Here is an 11,317-nt window from a genome sequence, read left to right on the forward strand (position 1 = left end):
ATACACAACAGTCAAGAAATAGTATTTGAGGTGTCTTATTTAAACACGCTCATACTCGATGGGCACAGTAATGTGCAGCTACATCAAGCCCACCTATGCTAAGGTACATGAAAATTATTGTGCGTATCGGATATGCTTGGGCTGGTGGAATTTTCCATAAACCCGATTGTCCACCATGTCATGCACACCATCAAAAAATATGCTTTGAGGTGTGTTATTCAAACGTGTACATACCCTATGGACATGATACTTTGCATGAACATCAATCCCACCTACATTGAAGTGCATTCATATTATTATACCCATCATATATGCTTTGGATGGTCGAAGTCACCACAAATCCCGTTTTCCACCGTGTTATGTACAACCGTCAAAAAACACGCTCTGAGGTGTCGTATGCACACACACCTGATGGGGACATGATATTTTGAACACCCATTAATCCCATTTACACTGAGGTGTGTGCAAATTATAGTGCCCATCAGATATGCTTTGGATGATCAAATTTGCTATAACTCGATTTTTCACCAAGTGTTATGCACAATAGTTAAGAAATAGGCTTTGAAGTGTGTTAGTCAAATGCATGCATACCCGTTGGGCACAATACTTTGCACATGCATAAGCCCAACTATGTTGAGGGACATGCAAAGTATTGTGTGCATCAGAGATGCTTTGGTTGGTTGAGGTCGTTACAAACCCTGTTTTGCACCAAGTTTTATGCATTGTCATCAAAAAATAGTATCTAAGTGTGTTATTCGAATGCGCACATACCCGATTGGCATGATACTTTGTACACACATTAATACCACCTACATTGAGGCACGTGCAAAGTATTTTTCCCATCGGATATGCTTTGGATGGTCAAAGTCTCGCAACAAATCTCATTTTTCACCAAGTATTATGCACAACCATCAAAAAACATACTCTAAGGTTTGTAATCCGTATGTGCATATACCCAATGGCCTACATGATACGTTGCACGCATGTCAATCCCACCTACGGTGAGGCGCATGCAAAGTATCATCCCCATCGAAAATGCTTTGGATGATCGGTCACCAAAAACCATGATTTGTACAAAGTGTTATGCACAACAGTCAAAAAATACGCTTTGAAGTGTGTTAGTCTAACACGTACATACCCCATGGGCACAATACCTTCATGCTCGTCAATCTAACCTACGTTGACCTGCATAATACTTGGTGAAAACTAGGTTTGTGTTGACTTTGACCATTCAAAGCATATGGAATAGGCACACTACTTTTCATGTACCTCAACATAGGTGGGATTGACGCATGTGCAAAGTATCATGCCTATTGGGTATGTGCGCATCTGAATAACACACCTCAAAGCGTATTTTTTAACGATTGTGCATGAGACTTGGTGAAAAACAAGATTTAATGTGACTTCGACAATCGAAACCATATCCGATGGGCACAATACTTTGCATGTGTCTTAAGATACATGGGATTGATTTGTGTGCAAAGTATTCTGTCTATTAAACATGTGCACATTTCAATAAGACACCTCGAAGCATGTTTTTGAACAATTGTGTATGGCACTTGGTGAAAAATACGCTTTAATGTGACTTGGACCATGAAAACCATGTCCGATGGGCATAATATTTTACACATACTTCAACATATATGGGGTTTACATGTGTGAAAAGTATCATGTCCATCAAATATGTGCGCGTCCAAATAACACAACTCAGAGCATGTCTTTTGACAGTGGCACATGAGACTTGGTAAAAGACGTGATGTAATACAAATTTGACATGCAAAACATACCGATGGGCATGATCCTTTCCAATCCTCTCAAGGTAGATGGGGTTGATGTGTGTCCAAAGTATCGTGCCCATCGGACATGTGCGCATTTGAATAACACACCTCTGAGTACATTGTTTTTATGGTTGTGCATGACACTTGGTGAAAAACATGCTTTAATGCAACTTCGACCATGCAAACCATATCCGACGGACACGATACTTTACACAATCTAGGATTGATGTGTATGCAAAGTATCGTGGCTATCAAAGACGTGCATGTTTGAACAATGAAACCAGGAGCCTGTTTTTTGACCATTATGGCAAGGTTGCATGAAGTTAGGGGAAAAAGGGACTGGATGGAAGGGGAATGGAAGGGGAGGGGGAGGAGAGGGGGAAGAGAGGGGAAGAAGAGAAGGGAAGAAAAGCTAGGGGAGGGGGGGAGGGGATGGAGGGGAGGGCATTTAAATTATTTTCATAAATTTAAATTGTTAATAAGTTAAGAAAAAGTTAAGATTTTAAAGGAAATTTCTTTAAAATAAAATTTATCCTAGAGTAAGATGCGATTTATATCTCCTATTTTTTCCATTTTTTGTGCGAAAGGATTATTTGATTAAGTAAAAATTTTATATGGAAGGGATAGTGCCATAAAATAAACTTTTGATTTGGAAGGATCATTTCAAAATGTAAACTTTTCATTTGGGAAGGATTTTTAGGATTTGTCCAAAGATAGACATTCAAGTCCAAAATTATTGAAATGTGTGTTTCTATCTTTTAACTTTGTACATGATTACTTTATTTATATATATATATATATGTATGTATGTATGTATGTATGTATGTATGTATACACACACACACACATATATCCTTTCGTCCTATCAATTCATATAAACCTTTTTTTACGTATATAGCCTTCTTTATGCTTTTTTATATGTTTAATATGTACATTAATTGTTACGCATAATGGTTTTTAAATTAGTTATTAGTATCCTTCTTTTCTTCTATCAATTTAATGACAAGTATTTAATTATTTGTGTAAACTTTTCCTCTATTAATTTAATCATTAATTTTTTTAATAAATTTCCTTTGTTAAGAGTTTGGTTTTTTTTAAGTCTCAGAGTTAACTCTTTTAATCTCTTTTCATTATTGGCTAGGGGTGGCCTTGGACTACACACCTTGGCATTTTTTACTCAAGAAAAGGGTTCTGATAGCATTTTTTACCTTGGCATCCTGGACTACAACTCATTTTAAGATTGGGTGTGGACTATCCCCCATTTAAGATTTTATTGGTAGTTTCCTCTATTGTAATTTTGAATTCTTTTCTTTAAATACCTTCTTTTTTCAATTTACTTAATTCCCTAAATTAATTTCAAGTGGTTATTGCATTTGCTTTATTCAATAATGCTTCTTGCAGAGTTTCCTAATGCTTCTATTACCTTATGTATCCTTTGTTACGGGACTTATTTTAAGGCTATAAATTGTGAAATCTACTTTAGAATCTTGTATGGTCTTTGGTATAAGCGATAGCACGTTGGGGTAAACAGGCATTACCTATCGTCCCTAACAAATCTATGATGTTCTAAACACCTAGATTTGTTTGGAAGCGGACCTTGACTTCGAAGGATGGACTACCTGACGTCTGTAACTACTTTTATTTTATGTATATCCATATAATAGAAGAATTGTATCCAACCTTATTTGATCTTCGTGTGCCGTGTTGATAAAAGGTCTTTTTTCTTTTTTAACACACACACACACCTACGCATGCACGCACTCACACACACACCTGCGCGCATGCACACACACAAGAACACATGCAAGTCATGCATGCATGCATGCACATGAACTCACATAATTGTGCACGCACCGTGCACATGCATGTGTCTGTGTGCATGTGCGTATACACACAATACACACACATGCACACATGTGCATGTGGGTGCACATACAGCTTTACGTTTTTGGTTAATGGATAGCTTTGGTTTTTTTTAACTGTACCAACTTAATTGTGTTTTGAATAAGAGATTCCACTTATTAAATAAGGCCTTTAGGAAAAGAATGGATTTTGACACGTTAGACACATTCGTGCACTTTAAATCTACTTTGGCCCCTTTTCTATGGGCAATGTTTCAAAAAAAGGTCAATATGAGTGCTCGTGCTGGGGGGTTGTACTACAAAGCAACCCTAGGTATCACATGCGTACAAGGGGTATTTTAAAAAAGTATCAATTGAAATGTTTACCCCAATAAAATCGCCCCTGTTTACTTGTAAGCTAATCGTTTTTTTCTAAAGTTGAATTCAAAAACCCCTCTTGTTATTGTTATCGTATTAAATTTTTCTCAAAAACACAATTAAAATACCCCTCCGTTTGAATGCACATGGTACACTGAAATTTTGTGAGGTGAACCCCTTGATTGCTCATGAATAGAAAAGTTGATAATTTGTTACCATGATTTTCACAACAAAAAGAGTCCCCATGTCTATGTGTGTGATGTCAGTTTTCTAATTAAACCAAGCAACCTATTTCCAAAATTAGAACCCAACCCTAGGTAACTTGGACTATGTTTGTCTTGGATTTCATAAGTCTAACAAATCAATGCACCCATATTGCAAGATAGGGCTAGGCATAACCCTTGTGTCGATAAATGATGATGCAAATGAGAAAACTTAAAGGATTGCAATAGTGTCGAGAACTTGGGAGAAATAGCAAGGGCACAAATCATGAAGCATGACTTGGAGTTTAGTCAATTTTGGACTCGAAAAGTGTAATGAGCATGATGGATGGGTGGAAATTATTATACATAAGGAGCCATTTGTAATAGAACATAGAAGTAATTACACCTTTGTGGGATAAATATGTGACAATTCTATGGCTTCCAAGGAGCTGGAGGTGGTGGAGATGGAGGAAACAATGGCGGGATTGCAGAGAAGATGGTATTAGAATCAATCATTCCAGTATCACCTCCAGATAGAGAGATCAATGCTGCAGTAAGTAATGCATTACCCGCAATTGTAGGCTCTGTAAAATTATAATTTACTCGTTGGTCCACAAATGCATCATTACTGTTAGGTCCAGCAACCATCGCTCCTTCCACAACATGCGGATTTGGTGACTTGGTGTCCAAATATTTGGATGCAGTGGTGCATCCGCGAGATCCTACATTGCTAGGGATTGATGCTCCACGATGGTGAACATGAGTTGGGTAGCGCTGGCCAAATCCCACCACGTAGCTCATGTTCTTGGGATTCTTTCCTAGAATGTAGTCAATCTGCACATAGGGAAGAGTAAGTAGGATTGAACCAGCATTGAGAGCATGATATGTGTCATAGAATTCACCTAATAGGAAAAATGTTGTTAATCCTTAATGATAACACTAATGAGAAGAAATGTTAATAATCAAGCTTGCTTTGCAAAAGTGGACTATGAACTCACTTGTGATCGCGAGAAATCCCTAAGAGTACTAGCTGCCATGAATGTTGGTCCACAGTTCCAACCAGGAACATCAGCTGTGGAAAGATAATCTGCATAAAGAGCAGCCAAGAATGCAGCACCGGCATTGTACTGTAGTGGACCTGGTCGCCCGTGATTAAATTCCATCAACCCACCTACATCCAAGCACAAACTCAATCTAAGATTCATAAAATAATTGGATCATATAAAGAGACTAGCATTAGATAGAGTGCCAAATTCATCCAACCTTTTGTCACATTAAAGGATCTAAACTCTGGTAGGTAGGAGCACATTGCAATGTTTGTTTGGTTGTTGTATTGCTGAAGGAGGTCCTCATAGGGGTACCCTGGGTTCATCATGATTCGTAGCCTTGTTAAGATAAGCTATATAGACCCCACACACAAAAAAAATTAGTAGCTTAATTTGTGCACTTTGTGTCTCATATATCATCTAGAAACTAACTAATAAAAGAGCATAAATTCCCCTCCAACATGTTCAAACACACAGATATGCCATCCCCAAAACCAATCCCCCCGCCACGACGCCCACCCGGCCCTCCTCCCGAAAAAACAACTACCTTATATTCATTCACATTCACATCACTCATAAACTATCGGGAAACTAGATACGCAAAAACTATATGTTGCAAAGATCATGAAGAGCAAGAAGGGTTAATGGAAGGAAGGATTCTTGATAGAGGGCGGGATATAGGTAAGTGTATGAATCATTTGTATCCTTGAATCCTTCGTGACATATAAGAGCTTCCATGAAAAATAAGTTCTCATGCTCGTTAAAGAGGCAATAAGCCTATGGCCCAGAAACTAGCACTTCAATGTTAGGATGAAAAAATTCCATTAGAAAATGACAAGCCAAAACAAAAAGCAACGAAGAAGATAAATCAAAAAACGAATTCTAGTCACAATAAACATTGCCAAATCAACAATCAAGCACATTAGCATGTTCGATTAATTATATGTTATTTGACAAAGTTAAAACTAGAAAGGAAACCCCCATTTGAAAATTGAGTCAAGTCCTCATGGCATCCAATTCTCCCATTATTGCATGCAATAAAGAAAGAAAGGTCTACCCACAGTTGATGCTTTGATAGAAAGCCACCTTAACCAAAAAGTGCAAGATTATAACGTGGATCGTGTGATTGGACCAATTGAAGATGGTGCCGAAAAAAACATTTATCCATACAGACACAAAAGATTGTGACCACCAAAAAGCAATTCTCTTTTCTAAAACTTTGAATAATGCAAAATAGTGGTGGAAGAGGATGAAACATACCCAAGCACCGGGGAGCTTATTGTCCCAACTGAAGACACCTAGGTCGATAGATCCACCCTTAGCACGAGCATGGCCAGCAATGCCATCATTCGTAGCCAATAGCAAGTAGGAAGAATTTCCAGTGGCATAGTAGAGCCAGGAAGCACCCCATATGTATTCATCATAATAACCTGACGAGTTGTAGAAGCTAGCGACACTAGGTATAGCTTCACTGTATCTACCATGGGGTCCTCTGGCAAAGGTGAAGGCCACTTGGGCACCATGCACTAGAGTTTGCGAGTAGGCTCGATTGTCTTTAAAAACTATAGAAGCAGATGCTAAAGCTGCCGCTGTTTCGGCAGCTAAATCAGAGCACCTGCGGCAACTATAGACGGGGCGATCATAGTCCATGTCTTCTGGCCTCTCCCAACACGTGTGGTCATTATTTGTTCCATCGTTTGCTCCAGATCCCACCTATAGCAAATATTTTCATTAGACTCTCATCAATCATCCAAAGCCATTACACCTTCTATCCTAGATCACCATTCATTCGTTATTACAATATAGAGATTAAAAATGCATGACTTTCAAAATTCCCATTTTCACCATCACATTTGCTATTATCAAGTAAAGATCAAATGCCCTTTCTTTCATTAGCAACTAAAATCATATGCCATTAGAAAAGTAAGCATCAATACAATAAATAGCTATCACAAAATAAATATCAAATTATGCATGATTAAGCACAAAGTAAAAGACAATGGGAATATAAAAAATCATACTAAAATACTTAGTTGTGTGTAAGGAAAATGCTTTCATTTTTGGGGAAGCCTCTTTTCCATTTGGGAAAATGTGGAGTAATAATAATTGAAAAAGAAACATACAATGACTATAGAGTCAATAATGCAAAGATGTTATACAAAGTAGGTTTGAACACAAACTCTCTAGGCACTCTTGAAACACCCACTAAGTTTAATTCAAGTAGGAACAACCATGAAGCCTCGTGATAAAATAGGTGAAGGTTATTAATTAGAGGAGGCCTAACCTCCTTCGTAGAATTCGTAGAAGGACATTAGTTGAAGGAGGCGTAACCTCCTCTGTTAGACCTTATGCATTTCGTTTAAAGGATTGTCTTTAAGATTTTGATGAGTAGAAACTTTGTAGAATGTCCAAATGTTGAACCATTCAATCCAAGGACTTGTCCTAGCGGTCCTTCATGATTCGATTAGGAAAGGGATGAAGGGGATGGGAATCCCCTTTTGTTATGGACTCATGCTAGGGTTACTTAAGACTCGGGTCATGACCTCTTGGATTTTGGCTCTATTTGGAATAATATTAGGTCCAGAGCTCTACCTACCTCTTTGAAAAATGAAGTTTCTAGGAAAAACAAGGCTTTAAGTTATACTCGTGCCTCCCCCCATCTTTAACCACAAATCTTTCTTAGAAGCAAACTACCAAGTCATTGAAGCAATGTAGGTAAGATGGAGACTCGAATCTCTAGGAAATTTTTTTGATGGGTTAGCATCACTAAGTCTGACCTTGCAACGTGAAGTGTAGGGAAGAAGAATCATGGCGCCAACTTAGTGCTGAGCTGTGTCTATAATTTCCACAATTAGTCCACGTTCCAGCCTTCATTGGCCACCCCGAAACTGCTGTGATTGCTAGCTTATTCTGCTAACGATGTGACTATTATAATTTGTATTCCTCACTTCCCGACGTTCATTTCGGAAAGATAAAATCGGCGTCAATATTGATGGAAAACGATGCCGTACACGGCTCTCGTAGCAATCACTGAAACCGTGGGCATTACGGTCAGGGATGGTGGTGATTGGAGTGACAGAAATAGCCATCAAATGTTCTCACGGAAATCCTTTTGATCTTTCCGTCACTCAAAACCCATGATTAACTCCAAAATAAATCGAGCTTAGTCTTCGATGAGTTAATATTCTGATCTACCGCTGCTGTTTCTGCTATGCACCCACATTGCCATAGCAAACATTTCAACCTCTCAACGTTTATCCAATATACAAACGAAAATATTCATCGAGTTTTCCTTACCTGTGCATACAGCAAACTGATGCTGGGCGCGCTCTTGTTGAACGTCTTGAGTATGTAGTCGGTTCCCCACTTGATCAGATCCTTGGCGTGGTCCAGCTCGCCGATGGCTTCATACTTGGCGCTGTATTCGATCACGCTCCAGCTCAGGATCGTGATCATGTATGCTCCCGGAAAACCGAACTTGATGTTGTCGCCTGCGTCGTAGTAGCCACCCACAAGGTCCACCGTCGAGCCTCCGTCCTGCAGCGCTGAGTTTCCGCGCCATGAGATGTTGTTGCTTTTGGGCAGAACACCCGCTGCGACACACAGAGGCTACAGTCAGCCATCACCGAAACATAAGCACACGGGAGTCTATCGTGCTGCAATCCAGCTTCTTCAGCCAACAATTAGACGTTGAGCTTGAATAAAGAAATGGTAGTGCTGTATTTCTACTCAAAAGTAGACGGGATCTCCAAAAGAGACAGAGTATCGCCTTACATTTTTGTGCGTTGAAGAAGAGAAGGACTTTGTGCAGAGCTTTTGTGTAGCTATCCTCGGGTGGAGGAGGGGCGTGATGATGAGGGACGAGCTTGACGATCAACACTACCACAACTATCAACACAATTAGGGCGATGACAGTCCAGAGGATCTTTCGTAGGAGCTTCCGGCTGCACACTACACAACCAAAATCCACATATTGGTTCTTCTTCTGCTCCGTCGGTCCCAGGAGCCAGCTCTGCTGCGTTTCTTCCAGCTTCTGAAGCGACGCTGGATCCAGATCCATGTGCCGGCTTCCGTCGTCGTCCGTGGCGGAGTCCATCGACACATCGAAGGTCCCTCCCCATGTGTTGTGCCCGTGCATTTTCGCCGGCCGAGATGTAGTATCTGCTAGTCAGATTTGCCCCGCTTCAATTCGAGTTGCACAATTGCAGCTTTGCCTTGGCAGCTCGGTCCACGCCGGCGGAAGATCTCATCCGCCCCAACGATGAATCTGCTTGGACGGCCGGGCGGGAGAAATTACATAAACTGATTGTGGAAAAGCAGCAGGAAGCGGTTGAAGAAAGGGCCGATAACAATTAAATCAGTAATCCGAAGCAGCTTGATCGAAGAAGGTGAGTTCGAGAGGATGAAAACTAATAATAGCAAAAGCTAATGTGAATCTGCGAGGGAGCTAAGAATGGATGGAAAAGCAGCTCAAATTCCAGAGGACAAGCTAATCTGTTAACGAAGCAGCTTGTGCTCGCAAAGCACAGATGGAAAAGAAGATGGCAGAACCAGGGAAGGTTCACTTACGTATGAGCTGGCCTTGAAAAGCGCGTACACGTTGACTAAGAATCATTTGTATTATGTAGCATGGTGCATGACGTGCATCATCATGCCTCCCGTTGACTGGTCTTAGGGGCTCGTGATCTGTGCGTCGGTTGACGTGGCTGTTGCGTGCGTGATACACGTGTGCTCCGCTCCTCAGAAATTCAAGATGGAAAATTGCAAACCTGTGGCTAATCCATTGGAAAAAGGACTCAAACTTACTAAGCATGAAACGCCACGCTTGATAGAAAAGGTCGCCGTTACGCTAGGTGAACGAGCCTTGTCAGAGCTCAACCCCTTAGAGTCTCCTCACCGTTCAAGCAGGTCGCCCCTTCATCGGACGCTAGCCTCCTTCTCCCTCCTTGATCGGTTCTGCAACTGCTGAAAGGAATCAACCGGCTAGGCAGGTGTAATTTCAGACCAACACCGCAATGCCCGCTGGGAGAGAGGAAAAATCTGTCTCCAACGGCGCATTTGGACGCTAGATTCTGGCCTGGCCGTGTCCTCAAGAGCGCGGGGACACGTCAGGCTCTTACAAATTTTCACTGAAGTTGGCGATTCCGTTGCCATGGGAATGCGCTCTAATACCATCCCACGAAAGAGAAGGGCGTCGGTTGACATGGCTCTTGCGTGCATTAATATTATCGAATCCATGAAAAGGGGGGCTTCCATGGCACCCCTCATCCATAGCCTGCCCACGCTTAAACATGGGCTGGCAAACAATGCCTCTATGGGCCATCGTGTCAATGCTTGCTTTAAAGAAGAGAACAACAGACTCCTCCTCCATTTTTGGACCATGGCCGCCCAGAACATAGGCACCTCTTAGAGCACACCTCATCTATGGGCATATATGCTCAAAAGCTTTGCAATGCCCCAATGCTCTAGTGGAGATGGCCCCCTCACCTTCGCATTTCAAGGCTAGCTTGGAGATGGCCGAAGTGGCATGACATTATAGCAGCACCCGAACACAATACAATATCATTCCCATGCTAATCACTAGCCAAATATAGATATGCTTTAGAGCTCATGAAAAGTTAAAAGGTGAATCTTTTGCCACATGTTGGATGCTTTGTTTTGCTTCTTCAAGATATTTTTTGGTTGTCTACCTTGAAACCTTGAAAGTGATGCTTGCCGCCATGCTATTTCATATGCCATCTCTTTATGTTCTCTTGTATTTTCATTTCTTCATAATACCTCTTTCAAGGCCCTACCACATCCCCTAGATTTCAAACCCATTTTAAAGAATCTCCTTGACCCTCATTCCAAGCTACACATTGAAAGACACACAAAAACAAAAACCATGCAATCTCTCTCTCTCTCTCTCTCTCTCTCTCTCTCTCTCTCTCACTCAATGCATCAAGAGCCAGTACTTTGATTTTGCTACTTTTCGCAACCAGATTGGCACCTCCTCGCATGCATTCACGTGTGTGTGTGTGTGTGTGTGTGTGTGCATGTGTGTATGTCTGCACATGCACATGAGTGTGTGT

At 40.9% G+C, this 11,317-nt stretch overlaps 1 protein-coding gene across 1 annotated transcript; it reads right to left on the bottom strand.

Moving 5' to 3' along the window:
• Window positions 1-4,533: 4,533 nt before the first annotated feature.
• LOC147899099 (endoglucanase 25-like) lies at window positions 4,534-9,767 on the bottom strand. Its single transcript, XM_087377860.1, has 6 exons — window positions 9,021-9,767; window positions 8,544-8,839; window positions 6,507-6,959; window positions 5,464-5,599; window positions 5,199-5,371; window positions 4,534-5,034 (listed from the first exon to the last, which is right to left on the bottom strand). The coding sequence occupies exons 1-6, from the start codon at window positions 9,382-9,384 to the stop codon at window positions 4,633-4,635; spliced, it is 1,824 nt and encodes a 607-aa protein (XP_087233986.1). The 5' UTR covers window positions 9,385-9,767; the 3' UTR covers window positions 4,534-4,632.
• Window positions 9,768-11,317: the final 1,550 nt, after the last annotated feature.

Source organism: Dipteris shenzhenensis, chromosome 8 (assembly GCF_047967505.1).
Source record: "Dipteris shenzhenensis isolate YYH24624 ecotype China chromosome 8, Dip_SZ_1.0, whole genome shotgun sequence".
In the NCBI taxonomy this organism is placed as follows: Eukaryota; Viridiplantae; Streptophyta; class Polypodiopsida; order Gleicheniales; family Dipteridaceae; genus Dipteris; species Dipteris shenzhenensis.

Coding starts and splice junctions, on each gene's coding strand:
- LOC147899099 (XM_087377860.1), bottom strand. CDS start 9,384: ATGCACGGGCACAACACATGGGGAGGGACCTTCGATGTGTCGATGGAC. Junction 8,840..9,020: donor CTTCTTCAACGCACAAAAAT/GTAAGGCGATAC, acceptor TGTGTGTCGCAG/CGGGTGTTCTGCCCAAAAGC. Junction 5,600..6,506: donor ATAAGCTCCCCGGTGCTTGG/GTATGTTTCATC, acceptor GGGTCTATATAG/CTTATCTTAACAAGGCTACG.